The sequence below is a fragment of the Calonectris borealis genome, chromosome 22 (assembly GCF_964195595.1).
Source record: "Calonectris borealis chromosome 22, bCalBor7.hap1.2, whole genome shotgun sequence".
Classification (NCBI taxonomy): domain Eukaryota; kingdom Metazoa; phylum Chordata; class Aves; order Procellariiformes; family Procellariidae; genus Calonectris; species Calonectris borealis.
The window spans coordinates 10,443,223-10,464,502 of NC_134333.1; the positions used below are offsets into that span (position 1 = coordinate 10,443,223).

General features: G+C 40.8%; 1 protein-coding gene across 9 annotated transcripts in view; it reads left to right on the top strand.

The window, feature by feature from the left end:
* The first annotated feature begins 18 nt into the window (after positions 1–18).
* The window catches only part of ATP6V0A1 (ATPase H+ transporting V0 subunit a1), a 30,621-nt gene continuing 9,359 nt past the window's right edge, over positions 19–21,280 (top strand). For 3 of the 9 annotated variants that reach the window (XR_012676929.1, XM_075171694.1, XM_075171697.1), the window contains exons 1-18: positions 19–125; positions 315–456; positions 656–734; positions 1,059–1,156; positions 1,716–1,844; positions 6,701–6,804; positions 7,634–7,760; positions 9,055–9,137; positions 9,761–9,854; positions 11,223–11,435; positions 12,142–12,292; positions 12,520–12,659; positions 13,478–13,635; positions 14,087–14,177; positions 14,995–15,113; positions 15,426–15,642; positions 16,258–16,365; positions 19,639–19,746. Coding sequence is in view for 8 of the 9 variants with exons in the window: in XM_075171694.1 (XP_075027795.1) it covers positions 340–456; positions 656–734; positions 1,059–1,156; positions 1,716–1,844; positions 6,701–6,804; positions 7,634–7,760; positions 9,055–9,137; positions 9,761–9,854; positions 11,223–11,435; positions 12,142–12,292; positions 12,520–12,659; positions 13,478–13,635; positions 14,087–14,177; positions 14,995–15,113; positions 15,426–15,642; positions 16,258–16,365; positions 19,639–19,746 (2,136 nt within the window). In the remaining variant the exon portion in view is untranslated. Of the gene's footprint in view, positions 126–314; positions 457–655; positions 735–1,058; positions 1,157–1,715; positions 1,845–6,700; positions 6,805–7,633; positions 7,761–9,054; positions 9,138–9,760; positions 9,855–11,222; positions 11,436–12,141; positions 12,293–12,519; positions 12,660–13,477; positions 13,636–14,086; positions 14,178–14,994; positions 15,114–15,425; positions 15,643–16,257; positions 16,366–17,108; positions 17,184–19,638; positions 19,747–21,280 lie in introns of all 9 variants that reach the window. The other 6 variants (XM_075171699.1, XM_075171695.1, XM_075171691.1 and 3 more) reach the window with 6 other exon arrangements.

The following is a 21,280-nucleotide window of genomic DNA, read 5'->3' on the forward strand; positions in this document are numbered from 1 at the left end:
GCCGTCGCTAGGAGACGTGCCCGCGTGACACCGCCCCGCGCGCGCGGTGACGTCAGGGACGGGAGCCGTCGCGGATCAGCTGGCGGCGGCCGCTGCGGGTCCGGGCTTCGCGGGGGCTGCGGCAGGTAACATGGCGGGGCCGGGGATGGGGCCTAGCGGGCCGGCCGCCCTCCCGCCTGGCAGCTGGAGCTGGAGCCGGGGCCGGGGCCGTAAGGGGGCGGGAGCGCCGGGGAGGCCCCGGCGGCCCGGCCGGCCCCTGCTCCGGCCCGGTCCCGCGCCCGCCCGGCCTCTGTTCTTACGGCCCTTCTCCTCAGAGACCGCGGCGGGGACGGCGCCGCCATGGGGGAGCTGTTCCGCAGCGAGGAGATGACCCTGGCCCAGCTCTTCCTCCAGTCCGAGGCCGCGTACTGCTGTGTCAGCGAGCTGGGCGAGCTGGGGAAGGTCCAGTTCCGCGACGTGAGTCCCCGCCGCCCCTCGCCGGGGACACCCCGGGGGCAGCCGCTGCTGGCAGAGCTCCGCGTCTGTGCCCGCCGCGGCGGGTGCCGCCAGGAGAAGGCGAAGGGCGCCCGGCGACACCCGCCCCTCGCTGCCGGCGTTGCCTTCGGCCGCGGTCGTGCTGGCGGGTGTCGCTGAGGAGACCTGTCTCTCTCTGCAGCTGAACCCGGACGTGAACGTGTTCCAGCGTAAATTCGTTAATGAAGTCAGGAGGTGTGAAGAAATGGACCGAAAGCTAAGTACGTTTCTTTCTGGGTTTTGGTATGGCTCTAACGCTGTAGCTTTCACGGAAAAAAAATCAACGCAGGCTAAACCTGCAAGGCAGCGTTAGAAAACAAAGCGCTGATGGGAAGAGCGAGGGCTGCCTTTCTTCTGTGCATCGGCCAGTCAGGCTGCCTCCAGGGGTTCACCTCCTGCTTGAAAGATAACTTCAACCAAATCAGAGGATCTCGGAATAGGAGGTGAAAGAATTCACAGCTGCTAATCGGGCTAGGTGGAGGTTACGGTGACAGTTTGACATTGAAGTATCTTTTTAGTTAATATTAACAGTGTTGTCTCCCCAGGGTTTGTTGAGAAGGAGATTAAAAAAGCAAATATTCCTATCATGGACACTGGTGAAAACCCAGAGGTGCCTTTTCCACGTGACATGATTGACTTGGAGGTAATGATGTATGTTAAGACTCAAGTGGTATTTGACTCTAGATGGAAACAGGGGAAATTATCTCTGTTGGTAGAGACCCGGTGAATTTAGTGGCAAAGGTGCATTAACCATAGTCCCCAGCTGTCACTTGAAATGCTAGCTCTGCTAGCTCACATCGGGTTGCTTTTGATTCACAGGCTTTGCTTGTGCATTTATCCAAATACAGTTAGAAGTCAAAGTACTTAAAAGAAATTTCACCCATTTAAATGAGTCAAAAACTGTTGGAACTGTGTAGTGGGTCAGACATAAAGTTTATAAGGGTTTTTAATGATTTGAAGAACACTCTATAAATCCAGTCGATGAAAGACTGGCTGAGTATGAAATGTTTCAAGTTGCCTGAAGAGAATGTCACAAATCTGGATCTGTGTGCCATAGCAGACTGGAGACACATCTGTAATTGTATGCAAATCGTGTGGAAATGTAAAGCATCTTGCCTACTTTCTTGTTTTAATAGACTTAACAGCACTTATTTATGGAATTGCTTTAAGTCCTTTTTCTTTTTTCTTTTCCCGTCTTGCAGGCAAACTTTGAGAAAATTGAAAATGAGCTTAAAGAAATCAACACAAACCAGGAAGCTCTGAAGAGAAACTTCTTGGAGCTGACAGAGTTAAAATTTATACTGCGTAAAACTCAGCAATTTTTTGATGAGGTCAGAACACCGGGGGCGGGTTAACACTTGGGCAGCTGGTTCTTCTCCCACAAATTACCATTTTTATTCTCAAATATATTTTTAGTTGCTCTTTTGGACAGCAGGGTCATTTTTATGCTTTGTTTAAGAAAGCTTCTCAAATTATTTTCCATTTTTCATGCAGTATGCATAGCTACCTGTGATTTACCTCTTACGATGTTGTTTCCTTTTTTTTTTAGTTAAGCAATGATTTGTCAAAAAATTGTGTAAAATAATTAAGATGCTAGTAGTTTTTAAAACACATCAACAGACCAAAAATTTGGTGCTACAGTGAGCACTTTCTTCATGGGTAAGAGTTTCTTTGGTATGTATGCAGGTAAACAGTCATGCCTTGCTTACACAGAGGAATTACAATCAAGCTTAATTTCTCTTCAGCATTTGAAATGTTATAGGGAGATTACTCATTAAGATCATAATGCAAAGTCCACTGAAGTAATAGATTATTTATTTATTTATTTATTTGAGCCTTTGATCAAACCCTAAAGTTTTCAAAGGTAAGTTCTGGAGCAAAGCTGCCATTTGAAATCTTCAGCATTTTGTCCAATACCAGCTAGGCCAGAAACTGGCAACTCTTTCACTGGACCTATGAAGAGCTTCTCTGATGTCTTTCGTGATACAGAGATAAAGCCTGCATGGGAGAAGATGTAATCCTTCATTGTAAAGCTTAAATATCTCAAAGTCTAGGGAGTTTTCTCAAAGAGCTCCTGTATGTTTTTTAGAACGGTCAGGACATGTTTTTGCTGAGTACGTGTCCTGTTTCCTCTAATCCAAGGATTTGATCAAAGAATTCTTAACAGATATGGCTTCTGGTCTTTACAAAGACTGTGATTAAGTAGAGCTGGGCTTCTGCAAACTTCAGACCGTTTATCTAACGGTTTGGTTTTTGGTTTTTTTGGCACAGGATGCTGCCTGTTCAGGCATTAAGGTTGTTCCCGTGCCAACACAAGTCTCAGTCACTGCTGACATAGATACTGCTGCTAGTGTGATCAGTTGATTGATCGTGGGGTTGGTTTCAGTACAAAAAACCTCGTCTTCGAGCGTTGGATGTTCACTTACAAGTTGCTAGGTCTCCTTGGACAAACAGCGTTAACCTGATAATCTATTACTTAGCTGCATTAAGGTGCCATTGCCTGCCTGTTCTAACTGAGTATTGAGTAAAACCAAGTACAGCTAGTGCTGTGCACTTTTTTGTTAATTACTGTCCTCTCTGGTGAGAGCTGCCTCTTGCTTTTCTTCATATACAGTGTGATCATACTAAATTTAAAGATCAAAATCAATTTTCTACTGAAACAATCTACGTCAGGTCAGCCACAAAAGGAAACTGATGTCAGACTTAAATGAACTAGCCACAGAAAGTTTAGATATGTTCCTGCTCCTGTTTGATAGCTGTTTTCTGAAATAATAAAACAAAATACAACAAATAAAATGTACTGCTATATGTAAAAGCAAACTGAACAGGTCATGTGTAATAAGCGTTGAAAATTTGAAACTGTTTCCGTTCACACTGTAAAGAGCAAACAGCTGTGCCTGAGAGATCCTGACTAGTCCAGGACTTTTGAGCCTTGTGCAGTCTGCTTATTATCCCGAAGCAGTGAACGCTTCATTTCTTCATGCTGTCATTTGCACAGTACTTTCAACACTTGAAGACTTCAATAACTTGTAATTAAGATTGTGTTATTCATAGTAATAAGTTGCACAAGAAATGGCATACTGTCCAAAGTACTTTATACTTGGCATTTGCTTTGCTCTCTGGAGTTTGTGCACTGGGGGAGGGAGGATGGCAAAATTTTTTCACTTGTTCTTCATATGACCATTCTAGTCAAAGTAACCATTTCTTGTTTCAACATACCATGTTGATGATTATGCTCCTTTTCTCAGTCTTCTTGTCTTTGCTTATGAAGAACAGTATGAGCTGGAGAGATTTCTCAAAGTTTTGCCTAGAGTGTGAGCGTAAAAGAAGACTGGAAAAGTAATGGTTAATGGCATGCAGTCCCCTGTCTCTCTTTCCTCTAACTCTTCTTGCCATCTGCTTTTTTCTGTTTGTTTTGCATCTGTCATTTCTGTCTGGGCTCTGGATTAATAAGTTAGATGGTGAAATTAATCCTTTTCGGTTCTTGTGAAAATTGATTTTTGTTTTGTTCGTGAACTGGAAGAGGCTTGAATTGTATGGCATTGGGTGTAGCGATCCAGAGCCATTACAGAGCAGAACTGTAATCAAGAGTAGGGAAAATGAACCGTTTTTTCAGGCCTTGAGATTAAAGGTGCTGATCTGGGTGAACAATAAGCAATTTAAAAATGTTTAATAATGAAAGGTCTGCGTTCTAATTACTGACATGCAAATGCTTGGGTTTTTCCAATCCTGAACATCTGATGTAGTAAAAAATACTTCACAATAACTATAATACTTCACTCGCTGCTGGTGAAAACTCTTACTCAAAGTAAATTTCCTAGAGTCTTGGGTTTTTTGTGTTGTAGCTGGATAGCTCTTTCATTTCTACATAGTCTCTCAATTTTTTATTTCTGTTAGATCTTATAAAACTGCTTTAGTTATCCTTCCAGAGCTGATATTGCTATGCCATTTCCGTTCTAGAAAGAGTGTGATCATCAAGTCAAAGTAGTTGAGAGATGAATTTAAAGAACGTAGGATTTTGTTATGCAAATAATACTTGTGTAAGAAAGCTCTTGTTTAGTAAAACTGGTCTAATCCAATCAAATCTATTCTAAGATGCTTTGTTTTGTAATTTCAACCCCTCTAAGCAGGACTTGTCTTTGTTTTATACAGTGTCCTGAATAAAGGACGCATAGCCCAAAAGGGTCAGAGGTAATATTAAACATTTACAAGAATTACTCTCTCAAGTGAGGCGGATCCAAAGTTTTCACATGTGCTATCCGTCTTTTTTTATGTTTCATATGCTAAAATGTGGTGCACCTCACAAAAATCATCACAGAGACTATCTTGATTACCGACAAATACAATACAAGCCTCTTAAAATTGTAACTTTATCTTATTGTTTTTCAACATCCTGAAATCTAGATATCAAATAATCACTGGTATGTTTGGTCTGTATGTTTTGTTTTGGAGTACCAAACTTCCTTTTTTTGGTTGTGTTCTCTACGAAGCAAAATTTTCGTTCAGTTTTTGATGTCGCAACAAGTTGCATTAAAGTTGAAAGAATCAGAAATTCTTCGTGTTGGCTTTCCAAACTAAATTAAGGCCTCCCTTACTTTTGTAACATCTGTAAGCTAAAGCAAGTGTGTCTAGAAGCAATTGAGCTGCATTTGATGTCAGCCTTGCAAAAACTTTTCTTGTATATGGTAAATAGTTTTATTTGACATGCAAGTAAAATGCTGTAGAGTTTTTCACTAAAATTATGACGCAACTACTGCACAAATAAAGAAACTACGGCTGAGTCATTAAACTTGCTATATACTTTTGCAAGGCTGCGCTGTATGCGTGCATGCATTTTACGTGTTCTAGGGTCAAACTCTACCTTCAAGTGTACTTTAGCAAGTTCCCTTGATAGCTCTGTGGGGAAGACCTCCTGTATACCACGGAGGGTAGAATTTGGCCCTCTGTTTGTGCTAAGGAACTGTAATTTTTGCCATTTCATTATATAAGCTGCAGAGGTAGAAATAACTGTGACATGGTGTTGAACGAAGTATGAAGATGGCGCACAAGAGGATGTGATTTGCGCATCCTTCCTGACTTGAATTGCTGACACTTACAAGCTATATTCCCAAGAATTTTAGCTTGCAAATTAGTTGCAATGAAGGACAGTATAAATCTGCATCCTATTTTAATGCCTGGCTAGTCAAAAATGAGCAACATCGTCACACTGCCCTAAGCAATTCATCTTATGTGTCTGGCAATAATAAATGTAGTGAAGAAGGATAAATATCTTGAATAATTACTAGATTTAATCAGTAAGCGTGTTTTTAAGCTGGAAGTATTGTGTGTGGAGGGAGAACTTTGTAAAGCCAGTAAAGAAAATGACCATCCAGTACTTCCAGGTTTTGTTACTGATTCTGACCCTGTCTACGTGATGTGGCGAGTAACATGGAATCAATCAGACTATCATCACGTAATTCCAAAATGAGAGAGGAATTGCCGTTGCTTTGGAGTGTGGCAGAAGGCTGACACGTATAGGATATGCAGGTCTTGCATAACTGGTTGTAGGGTTCCAACTTGTGAAGTTGCAAGCTGCCCAAAGGTCAGTTAAACCATCTGTGGAAGACTTACCTGAGCATCGTTCTTCCTGTTGCGAAGAGCAAGACTCCCAGGCTACTTTACATGCAAGTACAATTTGCCAGGCATCTTTTAGAAATGCCTTTTGCATCTTTAATATGCAGAAAATGCACAAGTAGTGCAAGAGGAAATCAGTATCTACCTTCATATTTTTCTCCATTTAAGGTCTAGGGAAAGATGAGGGTAAGGTGTGTCACTCTGTCTTATGCCATTGAAAATGGTTCTTGGGAACATCACTTGTATTTAAAAATTGACAAATTTTTTTGAATTCTGCCTTTCTTCAGGCTTATATATCCCACAGCCCCTTTGTTCTGTTGCAGCAATCTTCAGACCTTTCCTGTATAGAAGCTTTGCTGAGCCATTCCACTTTTCCTCTTGTTTTTTTCCTTCCTTGTGTGATTCTTGCTGTCTTTTCTATCATCTAGTTCCTCTTTCTGCTGTCTTATGTTTGTGCTTTCTTTTTCTTTTTTTTTTTTTCTCTTTTTTTGTCTCCCCAAACTATCTCCTGGTTCCTCATTCCCTGCATGCCACTAACTAGTTTCATTAGATATTAATTGATTTGTGAATTCAGGCTGAATTGCATCATCAGCAGATGGCGGATCCAGACCTGTTGGAGGAATCCTCTTCACTCCTGGAACCAAGCGAGATGGGAAGAGGTGCCCCGCTACGACTTGGGTAATGGCAGTTTGTGCTTTCTTCTGTCCTGTGTTAGGGCTGCTGGCTTACGTTCATCCTGTGGCATCCGCAACGATTTGAGCGCAGTTGTGGAACTTTCCAGACTGGCACATCAAGCAGATGAAGGCTGTTCTGGAACTAGCTGTTGGTCTCTGGTTTTGTCCTGTGTACATTAACTTCCCAGTTCATATTTGTGCTTCACACATTTCTCTCTACTCAAAAAAAATTTTACTAGTTTGTTCCTTGTAAATCTGTTCTGGTTGCTTTTTCAGACATTCTAAGCTTTCACGCTTTGTTGAAACTAGTAACTACTATGGGCACATAATACTCTGAAAAATCTGTATAGTTCTATATCTTCTTCATTAGCTGCTTCCGGGCTGTCTGTGTGTGTGTGTAATTCTTTATCTGGGGTTTGAACCAGTGAGGTTTTCTGAAGCAAATGCCTAGAACATAGTCAATGCTAGCCGTGACTGCTATAGTCCTTGCCATGTAATGTACCAGTAGCCTATTGAAATGAAGACTAGCAGGCATAGAAACTGTATGTCTAAATGCATTTGTTTCTCCTTTAACCAGTGATTAATTTATTTTTTTTAATAGATGATTTCATTTTGTTAAAAGGCATAGCTTTTGCTGTAGGGCAGTTGGTTTTGTCATGTTTTTATCTCTATGTATTTAGAGGACCTTCCATTTTGCCTAAAGAGCTAATTTCAAAATAAGACTTTTGTAGCTTTCAATCTGATGCTAAACTCCAGTTGCCATCAGTGTTTTGGGTGTTAGGCTATGTATTCGTTTAGGTGCAGGACTTGCATTTATACTGTCCCCTTTACAGGTTTGTGGCTGGTGTGATCAACCGTGAGCGAATCCCCATGTTTGAGCGCATGCTGTGGCGAGTGTGCCGAGGGAACGTATTCCTGCGTCAAGCAGAAATTGAAAACCCCCTGGAGGATCCTGTAACGGTAAAAGGAACTATTGTTTACAGCAGCAAAAGTCTCAGATGTGTAAAAGGATTTTCGTACAGATCTGAGCCTTTATCCCTCAATGAGCCCCATGCAGTCAAATGTTTTTGTTGCATCCCTTCACAGTACCTATTGCAGCCTCTGAGGCTTTAGTGACAAATGTTTTCCCATTTTATTAAAATAAAAATAGCAGGATGAATGGTGAATGCTGTTGAAAAGGGGGAAAAACAACTCAAAATTTGGACTGCAGCAGGGTATAGTTGCTCCTCTGGCACAAACTACAGGTGTAACTCCAGTATGCAGTTCTGAATAAGTAGTAATCCTCCTTGAAAGAGTCTCTTCTGGACATTAGCAGTGTAACATCTGTAGCTCATTCACTCTGAACTTGGACCTTTCTTTTTTCCTAATTTGCTAACAAGTAATTTAAATATCCACCTGAGAATTGTTGGCTTTATTACAAATATAAATAGTAAATGTTGTGTTTGGGCCTGTTTTTACATTCAGCATCCTCTTTCTCAAATCAATGGACAATGCCCAAACTTCGGGAACCCTTGCTCTTAACCAGTGAAAAGAAAGGCTGTATGTAGGCTGCACTGGAGCAAAGACAGAAGAGTTGAAATTCAGTAACTGCCTCTTTGTTTCTCTTGTCTCACCGACTGCTGGTAGTTGACCTGTTGAATTATCTGTCTAGTAGGAGAGACTTTGTTCTTATTGTGCAACACTTCCTTAAATTGAGGTTACACCTAATGTAATTATTCTTGAAACATTACGTTAAAATTTCCTAAGTAAGGTAGAACAATAACGTGTCAACAAATGCAGGAAAGGGGACCTGGCTACCAACATGAAAACATCTGTACAAAGAATGTGCCGTTGGCCTCCCTGGAGAGTCAAAGTTGTTAAACCTTATTTTCATTCTCTGTTTAGCTTTTTGCTTGATTCTGTAGGTGAGCTGACTGCAGTAAGTGCTGATAAATATTTCATTGCATCTCTGTTCTTTTGGAGATCTTCCCAGGTTTTCCTGTTTATTGTATTACATAGAATAGATAATAGATAATCTAGAACATTTTGCTTCAGTAAATACAAGTACAGTAGAGGTATTCTATACTGGGACTAAGAAAATTGCTTTCCTTGTGACTGTTTCAGTGTTGTTAACGTACATTCTTGACTCACTGTGCAGATATGAGCTCTATATGTACAGATTCAGACGAAGGAAAAGGAGGACTCTGTAATTTGCTATAATGCCAATTTCTGTAAATAGCTGAGCTATGACAGTGCACTCTTTCTTCTATTCTAGGGGGATTATGTGCACAAGTCTGTGTTTATCATCTTTTTCCAAGGTGACCAGCTGAAGAACAGGGTCAAGAAGATATGTGAAGGGTATGAAAGTCTTACAGCTGTGCAGCTCTCTCAAATATGTGAAACACGTTGACATGAGTTAATATCGATATTTTTCAACTCCTTATTTCACAATGACTGTAGGACTACATATTTTGACAGCAAATAAAACGTATCAGAAGTAGCTGTAACATATTTTACGGTCAAACTAGCCACTCCCCAAGCCTGTAATGCTCAAAGTAGATGACTACTTTGCTAGAGAATGCCTAAAAACAAAGGAGTTCAAGTGTTGAACTCTCGGACAGACCTACTGGGATGTCAGCGGGCAATATTTTCACAGGGAAGACCAACAGTGACTGCTTCTAGCAGCAGCTGCATTGGCATGATAGCAGCACCCTCAACTGGGATGGCTAATCAACTTTGTGACAGTGCCTTTGAGACACTGTCAGTACAGGGAACAGAGGATTTTCTCCCACTTCCATTTTGTTAAGCATTCAGCTTCTGTTTTGGCCAAAAGCAAGCTTCTGTACCCATTTGATTTAAAGACTGAAATGGCTTGGCAGTCTTTGCTGATCAGAAACTTCTCTTAAGGCACTTCTTGCATTATTTCTGTGTTCAGCCATCTTTTCCGTCTTTGTTACTAAGGTGGCTTGCATGTCTTTCAGATTCCGTGCCTCCCTCTATCCATGCCCAGAAACACCACAGGAGCGGAAGGAAATGGCTTCTGGTGTCAATACCAGAATTGATGATCTTCAGATGGTAAAATAACTGGGGTCAATGCCCTTTTTTCTTTTTTCTGTAATAATATAGTTGAAACATCTTTGGATCCTATTAAAACAGGAGAATTTTTGGCCCTATTAGATGGCCATATTTTCAGCTCCAGGTAGCCTGAGACCAGCTGTTCAGCAGTGCAAGAAAGATGTTTGGAGACTGTCTTCTCAGTTGTTTTCTTTGTCAGGGTTTAGGATGGTGGGGTGGTTTGATCTTTCTGGAGGGCTAAGCAGTTAATTATATACATGTAGGTACAGCATCAATAGAGAACTGCATGCCAGGGAGCAGAGACAAATATGCATGGGTAAGGAGATACCATGTTTTTCAACTCTGAAAGCATGCTTGTATAATTGCCTGCTTCATCTGCAAGAAGTTTGAAAACATTTGAACTTATTTCCAAGTTGAGATAACAATGCTAACTTTAACTTAGCTATTCTTTTTTCTGCCTATCTTCATATTTTCATGTTGTGCTGTCCTGAAGAGCTTCTGTTTTACAACTATTCTCTTGTGCAGCAGCCTGAGTGTTGGTAAAAAGTAATCAGCACACAAATCTACTGGGTGCCAGCTCTGAAATATTTGATGCTTGCTTCAAGGAAGAAAGGCAGTATGTTATTATGCAGAAAAATTTAAGGGATTTGAGACAAAAAATAAGAAAAGGTTCAGAAACTAAAAGGAAAAACAGTTTAATTTGGACTGCTTATTTGATACAGAAACTGTCTCAAGCTGGGAGTTGTGTAGTGCAGCTGTTTAGCAATTTTAAAGTAGACAAGAACTCGGAAGCAATTTAACTATTAGGATTCAAAGCTGCCTGTGCCCTGTGTCCTCGCTTTCCCTTGAGTCTAAGACTTTCCAGTCTGGAAATCTGACTTGGCATGAGTTAGATATGTTCCAGTTGGAAAACACCCTTAGTAGAAAACACTTTCTCCTTTTCCCTTCAGTAAAAAAGTCTTTCATTGTAATCTTTGTGTGTTTTCTTAAGGCAATGTACACCTCACTTGTAGACCTCTTCTGTGCTCTTTTAACCTGGGTGGAGGAAAAAATGTTCTCTGTGATCTCAGAACAGTTCATTGTTTGAAATATCCACTGACCCTGGAGCTGGAGAAGGAAAGTAGTCAAAAAGTATCCCTGGAAAGAAGCCTTAAAACCTTTTAGCAGAACTAATTAATATGGAGACTAAAGCATATATTTCAGGCATGTGGCAGTCTTGTGCATGGGATGGGGGAGAGGGCTCATCCATCCATCCTCTGGTGGATAAGGCTTGTCTTGTTGGTCAGACTGATTTCACTGTGCACTTTTGTATGCTTTGAGTTTTGGTCAATGATTTTGCCTCATCTTTATCCTACTTCTCTATGAAAGGTGCTGAACCAAACAGAGGATCATCGCCAAAGGGTTTTGCAGGCAGCTGCTAAAAATATCCGTGTCTGGTTCATCAAAGTACGCAAGATGAAGGCCATCTACCATACCCTGAATCTGTGCAATATTGATGTGACACAGAAGTGCTTGATTGCTGAAGTCTGGTGTCCTGTTGCTGACCTCGATTCTATCCAGTTTGCTCTCAGGAGGGGCACTGTGAGTAACTGCTGTACTGCTCCTATCTGCTGCTGTTCAAGCAGACCAGCAACTGTCAGCAAACACAGCATGGATTAATTGCTTTTTCCAAACTGCGAGTCTCTGAAAACCATCACTTCGGGCTGTTTGAATGAGTCCTCACAGGGGACAGTTTAATTAGCATGCAGGAATCATGGCTTATAGATAAACTTTGTAACAAATATGTTGTGTAAAGCTTTAAGTTCAGGAAAATGCTGTAATGGTAAGGCATTTTCCTGTGTTTGAGTCGTTTGGTACACTTAGTTAACCTGGCTGTGCTTTGTAGTCTTGCTGTTTGGTTATACAGTGGAACTTACTGAAAGGAGTTATCCAGGACATTAGCAAGGTCGCCCTCTGCTCAGATGAGTTGGGTGTCTTGAAGTCCTTTCTTTTGCTGTTTTAAAAAAACAAGCAAACTCTTGCATGAGTTTTCTTGTCTGTCCTAATCAGACAATGTTCATCCTTACTACAAGTGCTTCTTCTCCTGCTATACAAAGTGGAAAGCAGTGGAAACTTGGCAATCTTCCTCAGCTGCTCAAGTATATTTCTCGTCATGCAAGCACACTACAAAAATACAAGCTTGTAGTTTTCCAAATGCTAACGAGAAAGTAGTGTTGTACTCTGTCCTCCAGTGCTCTGAGGGTAAGTTTTCTAATCTTCCTTTTTTTTTTTTTTTTTTTTAAAACAGGAGCACAGCGGATCCACTGTCCCATCTATTTTAAACAGAATGCAAACCAATCAGACCCCACCAACATACAACAAAACTAACAAGTTTACTTCTGGCTTTCAAAACATTGTTGATGCTTATGGCATTGGAACATATCGGGAAATAAATCCAGGTAAATTCATAGTTATAAAAGTCCAAGACATTGATCTCAAGTTTTTTAGTCATGCTGTTTCTCTGTATTGTCTGTCCTGTATGAAAATTTCTAATAGAGTACTTAACACCTTTCAGAAGCAGAGGACAAGCTTGGGAATTATACTGCTAAATTGCATAAATTGTACTGTGGTAAATCTGGGCTTGCTCAAATACAGTGCACTAGGAGTGTCATCTTTTCTTTTACAGCACCATATACGATCATTACCTTCCCGTTTCTGTTTGCTGTGATGTTTGGAGATTTTGGCCATGGAATCCTGATGACTCTGATTGCTGTCTGGATGGTGCTTAGGGAAAGTCGTATTCTGTCACAGAAGAGTGACAATGAGGTAAAGTGACAGGTCATGCTGAGATTTGCATTTAAAACAAAGAGTTGCAGCTTGGTTTACTGACCTCCTTCCCCCCTTGAGTTGAGAATACCCATTTCTCCTTACATTTGAAATTTGCGAAGTACACAGACAGAGTGAGAAGCTTGTAGACCACAGACTGAGTAGCGTGATTTCATAATAGTAGTGAGTTCCTTTGGTTTTCCTTTCAGATGTTTATAGGAAGTTATTCCTTTCAGTTGTTTGAAGGAAATTGTTTATCAAGTGTAGTAGGTAAGCTGTTGTAAACACATCACCCAAAACCTGGTTGGGTCATAAAGAGTGTCAGTTACTGCAAAACTCCCAATTTCTGTACGTGTATATCATATCTCCAAGATTCTTCCTATTTGCTGATTTCGATGGGTTTTGCTTGTTCGGGGCTTAGGTTGACAGGAGGTGAACCAGAGTTAAGATACATTGACAGAGCATGGAGAAAGCTGAATAGGGTCTGCACTGCCTAGTTCCAAACTAATGCTGCCAGCTGGGGGCTTGCATCAGTGTGTGGAGTGCAATTTATCCTCTTCCGCTAATCTCAGATTCTCTGTGGACAGTCACACTGCCTGTTTGTCCTCTGTATTCAGATTCTGTTCTGCAGCGCTACCTCTTGCACCCTTAATCCCTGCCATGGGGAAATAGAGACTTTGGGCTTTTAGTCTGTATGGTTGATATTGTTTGTCCTGCAACTGACTGATTTTACTGTTTTATCTTTGAGAGACCTTCCTTGTTCTCATGGACTTTATTTGTTCCTTTTTGTTTGGTTTGTTTTGTTTTTTTTATACTAGATGTTCAACATGGTTTTTAGCGGTCGATACATCATTCTGCTGATGGGACTGTTCTCCACTTACACAGGCCTCATCTACAATGACTGCTTCTCCAAGTCTCTTAATATGTTCGGTTCATCTTGGAGTGTCCGGCCGATGTTCTCAAAAGGCAATTGGTCGTGAGTAAATAGTTGGTAACTAGATAAAGAGTGACAGTGATAAGGAGGTGACTTATCTTTCCCCATTGTCTTCCCAACTCAGGAAAACAAAAACTTCTGAACTCAGGCTCAAGTAGAATTGGAAAAGGGATGTAAACGTGAATCAAGTTTCAAACCAGCTTTTTTTTTTTTCCCCCAGAAAACTTGTAACGATGCAGTTTAGCACCTTTCTTCTCATAGACATAGCAAGATTCCTGTCCCATGCATCTTTCTTCCTTGTGACACTGAGTAACAGGTCAAGAGACAGGTTTATTATTCATTCAGAAAATCTCTAGGACCACACAGGAACCTGAAAGTTCTCTCAATTTGAGATATTTCTTGCTCTCACAAGGGAAGAATGTTGTTAGTTTTTACAGAAAGAGGACAGTGCTGCTTGTGTTAATGTTTGTATAATCTACTTATACCCAAACAGAGATGCCTTGCTTGAGAATACTCCTCTGCTTCAGCTGAACCCTGCTATTCCAGGGGTGTTTGGTGGACCCTATCCCTTTGGCATTGACCCGGTAAGAGCTTTTCCTTCCTTTGCTGTCCTTTAAGAACATCCTCTGTGTCAACAGAAAGAAAACTGCTGTCCAGTTCACTGTGAAAGATTTCCACATCCCAGCCATTCCCTTAACAAACTCTTTATCAATGTTCGAAATATTCCTGAACGATAAAATTAATTCAGTTCCTATTGAGATGCTAGATTCAGGGTAGAGAGACTTGTTCTCAGGTCCATTAAAGGCTTCTTTCTCACCCTTTCTAACCTGGAGCATTTTAATCAAATCTGGTTAGACTTGCAAATCACTTTATGAAGTTACTTTTTTACCTTGGGGAAAGTTATTTGTTTCTTTTTTCAGTCAGTCTTGGAAATGTAAGTTTCCACGAAATCCTGTTGTTTTGTATCTGCCTACATCAATAACACTGCTCCTAACGCTGCTTAGAGTATTTGCTACAAAACTTGCGTGTGTTCCACATCACAGAGGAAGTGCAGAAAATCAGAACTATGTGTAATTGTTCATTTAATGGATAATTGTATTTTTTTCTGTCAAGGATACAGCCCCCTTTTTCCTGCAACTTTTGCCTACCATTAAAACAAGCAAGGTTTGATTCCTGTCCTGATGGTGGGATCAGTTGCTGTAAGACTGTTCCTAGCAGAAAAGGTTGTCTGCTCATTTCCCCAGAAGATATCTGTGTGACAAACACATCTGTAAAAAAAACTACTCTTACAGCCTAATACTTCCTGGATGGTTAATACTGTTTAGCTTAACGTGAACATTTTCATTCTCCTCTGTTTTTCTTTTACTCGCTGTTTGGCTGACTCAGTGTTGTTTTTCACAGATTTGGAATATTGCCAGCAATAAGCTGGCCTTCCTCAATTCATTTAAGATGAAAATGTCTGTGATTCTTGGCATTATCCACATGCTCTTTGGTGTCACATTGAGTCTTCTCAACCATATGTAAGAGCTTTGCTCTGTTTTTCTCGGGGGTGGGGAACTTCTTTGGGTGTAATGTGTGTATTAGTTTAAGATGCAGGAGTCTATCAAGACTTTAACTTCTGATTGAAGTGTGCAATACAGTTGTTTCTGTCTGCGTATGTAGAACTATACATGTCGAGTAGTTACTGTGTTTAAGTCCCAGCTATTGTTGAAATGCTGAGCCCCTGCAGTTTTGTTCCAAGTTGCTCTTCATGTTCTCAATTAAAAGTTTCTGCCCTATGTATGCCTAATGCTAACCAAATGTAATTTTAAACTCTCCGTTTTCTTCTGTAGCTATTTTAAGAAGCCACTGAACATATACCTTGGATTTATTCCAGAAATTATTTTCATGTCATCACTGTTTGGATACCTTGTTATTCTCATCTTCTACAAATGGACAGCCTACGATGCTTACACGTCAAAGGATGCACCAAGCCTTTTAATACATTTTATCAACATGTTTCTGTTCTCCTATAGTGATACCAGTAATAAGATGCTTTATAAAGGGCAGGTGCGTGCTCTTGCTAGAATAGGATCAGAGATGTTTCATTATATTAGAGTCTTTCATTGACCTTATAATAATTCTGAAATCGAGTGTGAAACTATTTTTGTCTGTGATAGAGGAAATGTGGCACCATTTCCAAAGCCTGACACTATGTAATGTTGAAGAAAGAAGGAATAATCCCTGTACTGGGAATTTATATCAGTCTGAACTTAAGTCAGTCAACTGTGGCTCCAGAACATTTGGATCTAGACTAATAGTGGAAAGTGATAAGGCATATTGTCCTGCATCTGCAGTGTGGTGCCTCTAAGCTAAGACACTAACGCCATTTCATCCCAGCACTATCAGACACCTGCCAAACTGTCATTCCCTGCAGAATCTTTTGGCTTTTTCCTTAATCTAAACCAGTATCAGCATTACATGCTGTGTACAGTCAGATGGGGCAGCTGCAAGCAGGCATTAAGTACAGCACATCTTGCTGTTCCAGGAAGAGAGAGAGATAGCGAAGCGTCCACATACTCTGGAAATTCAGTCGTTCAATGTTGCATAAGACGTCTTACTAGGTTTTGTGTGTGTTGGAGCATGGACTGCCACTAAATCATCTGAGACTTGTTTCTTTTACAGCAAGGGCTCCAGTGTTTCCTTGTGGTGGTGGCGTTGCTGTGTGTGCCATGGATGCTGGTAGCTAAACCCCTGGTCCTTCGCCATCAGTATTTGAGGAGAAAGCACTTGGTGGGTGACTACCTCTTATATTTTCAGTATGAAAACTAATTACAGTTGAAAAGCTATGTTCTCCGTCTTGATCTTGGGTACGTAGGTTCACACTGCATTGTGACCTGTAAAACGTTTTTGCATATTCCTAGGCATAAAGGCAGGTGGGTTTTGCTGGAGACAGAGTATTGCCTGCCTGCTTCTCCGATCTGGATCCAGCATCAAATCTGCTTTTAAAAACCCTGTATATTGGTAATGATAAAAACAATGTATCTGGCTTGGGCTTTGTCAGCTGGTTTAGGAACACTGTCTTACTAGTTGCTGAATGCGCTTCTGTGCCTTCTCTAGGCTGACAATGAAAAAGGAGAGATGTAAGTTTAATTGGCTGGTAGACTTACCAGCTATCTTTGTTAAAGCAGTTTGGATGGTAAAAAATAATTAAAAGGAAAAAAAAAATAGACTTACGCAGTCATTTTGTGAGAGGTTGTCTTCTGGGGTAGTCTCTAGGTTTCCAACTGTACTGTAAAGTATCTTTATATAAAATGCAGGAACCTGGCACACGTGCACTGAGGAGACTTGAAAATTCTCCTTGCATGTATGGCAGACAGCTTTTAGGATGTTCAGTGAGTCAAAGATCAGTTCAGTTAAAGACACTCCCTCTCCCTTCTCTGACCATCTTCCATCCTCCCATGTCCCCTCCATTCGTCTCCCTTTCTCTTTTTGTTTTCTTCCTCCTCCCTTTCTTTTCTTCCATTCACTATCAGGAAGGGCAACCCGTGGAGGCCCAAGTCAGCACAGTCCCGAACGAGCAGGCACTAGAGGCAGCAGCGGCTGCAACAGTGAGTGGATTTAAAAATCACCTGATGGATTTAAACATGGGAGTTGGCTTTCTATCTAATTATCAAGAGAGCATGGAATGTATCTGAATTTCATAAGGGAATGACAACTGCACCTTTAGGGTGAAAAACACTTTCTCTTGGAAAGAGCAAAGTTCAGCAAAATTGATACATTCTGGAAGAACTACCAGGCTGAAGGATGATAGTTATGTGTGCACAGAATGCAGAGACACTTCTTTGCAGGAGTGCTGCTGAAATCAAAACCTGCAGAGCAGCACAAGAATACCTTGCTACCACATCCCCCCAGGTTAAGTTCCCCTTTTTTCCTTTTCTTGCATATTTGTTTAAGATAGATTAGGATTATTCTCAGTGAAGCATTTCTGTTTGCATTATGTGTTCCCAAACATCATGTTTATGTGATGGCCTCCCAACAACCTCATATCAGTAATTACTGGATTTTTGACACCTGTGTCCTTGTAGACACTTAGACTTGAAACTATGATAAAATGGTTGTGCACAACCAAGCCTCTCGGTAGTGGTTTTTTCCCTACTTATTTGTGTCTAAGCCTATAGACAGCCCTTTACTGCTAAAGCTTTTCTGGCGGAGTGAAGATTGCAGCAGCTCCCAGAACTTTGTCCCTTCCCCAGTACTGCATATTTCAACTTGTTTTTAGTTATGAATGCTGCCTGACTAGGAGGCTTAGATCTCACAAACTAGTGAAGCATAGTGAAGCATATTGTGCACTTCTATATGTCAAAGGCACTTTGAGGCACTTTTTAGCTGTTGGCCAGTGTTTCTATGATGACATTTTAAATAGCCTCACAGAAATGTCAGAAATTAAAATGGATCTTTTGTGCATAATCCATCCAGCATATTAAGTGCATCTCAACACAAGAAACTGTGAGGGAAGGTCTTTGTATGAGGTGTGGTTAGAAGTATAAAGTAAACAACGAGACCTTTTGGAGCCGTGTTTAGATTGGATAGTTTACAGAGAACAGATACAAGTCGAGTGCGAGAGAAAAGCTGAAAAAGTCAAATTCACATAGGCTAGAAATACATAAATATAGTACTGACACTAGTCATCAGTAACTTGTAATGTTTCAAAGATGCTGAAAATCCTAATAAAAGCATTGTCATACTTATAAATGGTTAGGGTTTTTTTCCATTTTATTTCTATTTTTCAGAGCATAAACGTCTACCTAATTGGTTTTTAGAAACCTGACAAAATATTTAATTCGCATCTGGCATTTTCGGCAAATTTATAGTTCAGCCTAAAATAAAAATAGGCTTCTGAGAACAAATCAGTTAAAAGAACATCAAGCAGCCATTCCGCTGGTATGCCAGAGTGATGCGCTGTGAAAGCAGACAGGCCACGGGATCTTAGGCCTCCTTGGTTTGCACAGTCATCCCGAAACTTCTGAAGTCTTAATGCATCGTTAGCCCGTTCACATTCCATGTCACAGATGACCCCAGTACAGTGCTAAAGCTGAATGCAGGGCTTTTCTTTCCATTTGTGGCATTTCAGTTTGCGTCTCTAGGTGGGTCAGACTCACAGGTCTTAATTCATAGTCCCTCAGATCAGTCATAAGCATTTTCTGTCTTGTGAACATCTGGAGGGAGACAGAAATCCTACTGTACTCAGAGCTGCTTGCTGAACAGAAATCCAAAGATAGTGATGTGCAAGTTACACCTTCGTTGTCCAATATGCATTTATGATGCATAGGCTTGTGCATCCTTTCTAGGTGGTAGGACAGTACGGAGGAGGAAGCCTGCCATAAATCAGATGTTAACTGTGCAATGATTACAGTTGTCAAGTGAGAGGAACTCCTGACTCTGTCAAAGTTTCAACTCAGTTTGTAGATTATTCTTTTCTGTTTGGAGTGCAGTGGAGTTACGGCTGAGGGTCAGATGTTGAATGTCAGAACATATGTCTATAAAAGGGACTGTTTGCACAATGTGGAATTTCCAAGTAAGGGAAAGTCTGATTTCACTTGTGTGGTGTTCGTATGCCTGACGCTGGTGGGGAGCAAGTGTGTGTATGTGTATTTATGTCAGTCCATTCTGCTTTGAGTTGCCACTATGTGACTTGTTTCATTTACAACAGCAGTGGTGTTTCAGTGCTTGTCCAACAGCTGCTGGGCAAAACGTTGGTCTGTTGCACGTCAGTGCCAGCAAATGTCCTCTTGAGAGATGTGCCTTTTATTTTACTTAGAGTTGCAATTACTTTGTAGACGTGTATCAATTATTCATTCAGACAGACTTTTTTTCCTAGCCCTAGCAGGAATCAGCATCTTTCCCATCCAAGCTGGGAAATAGAATTGTACAGCTGGCTTAACCTGGGCCTTAATATTTTGTTTTCTTCTGTGAGCTGCTGCTGCACGTGGAGTCATAAGAAACATGCGCTCTTGCAGTAAAACAAAACCAACACTTTGCTCTTTCTTTTTCTGCATGTGTTAGGGAACGCACAACTTTGGTGGGATCCGGGTGGGCAATGGACCAACTGAGGAGGATGCTGAGATCATTCAACATGACCAGCTATCTACCCATTCCGAGGAGGGGGAAGAGGTAAGCACCTGACCATCCTTGCTCTCAGGGCAACGCACTTGGTAGCAGAACGTGCTAGCGTTTTGCTGTATTTACTGATTTCTAAGCTGTTTAAAACTAAACAGCAACATTGTCAGTGAAGTGTTTTCATAGTGGTTTTCATACAGAATATATCTTGATCATTCACAGGACTCCAGAAAAAGCAGTATAATTTGCATATAAAGGGAAATGTGGCTCTGTTTGTCCCCATTAAAAAGAACCATCATCTTACGGGCTACACAGTGAGAGTTGCACAGTACTCCCAGGTGGCATACACAGCTTACGCTCTGGCTGAAGTGCAGTGCGTTTGTGCTACCTGCTTCTCCAGCGTCAGCCAAAATCCAAGGGCTGTACTTGTGCAGCGGTGAAATCTTGCTTATATATTTAGTTTGACTGTTGGGGGTAATGTTAATTGCTTTGCCTTATGTCTGGTAGAGAGGAAAAAGGAATCGATCTCACGTAGTTTGGGAGTATTCTGATGCCTCTTAACAATTCTCCAGCAGTATCTTGCCTCTCTAGTGCATGTGATGTTACTGCTTTACTGTGTTATGTTTAGGAGGGAATTACTGAATGTGTTCATGATTAATGTTGTGATCGACACACCACACTAAATGTAAACTTATGTTTTCAAGCCTACAGAGGATGAGGTGGTAAGACTACAGCCAGCTTTGCATTCATGTGTACCTGGATCATTTCCCATTGGTGTAAAATACATGCTGAATTAAACATGTTATGTCACGACATCTTGTTTTCCAAAAGATCTAGCTATTTACATGTTACAGGCCATTTTTGATTCTTCATACATACATGCCCATTAACAGACCTTTAATTACTTCATATATACAACATGTTTGTCTTATCCCCTGCCTGCAGATCTTTCTTAGTTTACTTGGAAGGCCGTTAAGCTGGAAGTCTGAGACTGAAAAGTTTTTGCTTTTAAACTTCTGAAGAAGTCTCGTTTGCCTTATGTTGTGTCTTTGGTAATTGCACTGCAAAAAACTGTTTAAAGATATATCTTCCCAAACTATCTGCAATTTTAAGGATGATACTGATTGTTGCCAGTCAGCAAATACAGCAAAACCAGTCCAGTTTCATACAGTTCAACAACTTAACTAATCAGTATCTTTCTGTAAAAGAGGAGCTCTGTTCTGAGAAACTGCTCATTCATAAACACTTGTAACAAGTATGAGTATTAAAGAAATGGTTTTTTAGGAATAGTCATACAGGATTGATTATAGGTTTCAGCGCTATCAGGTAACCAATTTTATTACAAAAAATATAAATGCCATGAAATTAGAGTAGCTTCACAATGATGCTGTTGTAAATTGTGCTAAAAGTGGTTTTACTCAGAGATCTGTTATGCATAGGTCCATCTAGAATTGAGGGAGGTGTGGAAACAGTGCTCTGGTGTGCCTGTTAATTCTATATATCACTAAACCTGTGAAAAATGTGTAAAACTACAAATACCGTGCCATAGCAATCCTGCTGATTCTCCCACTCCCTGGCATAGCGGTAA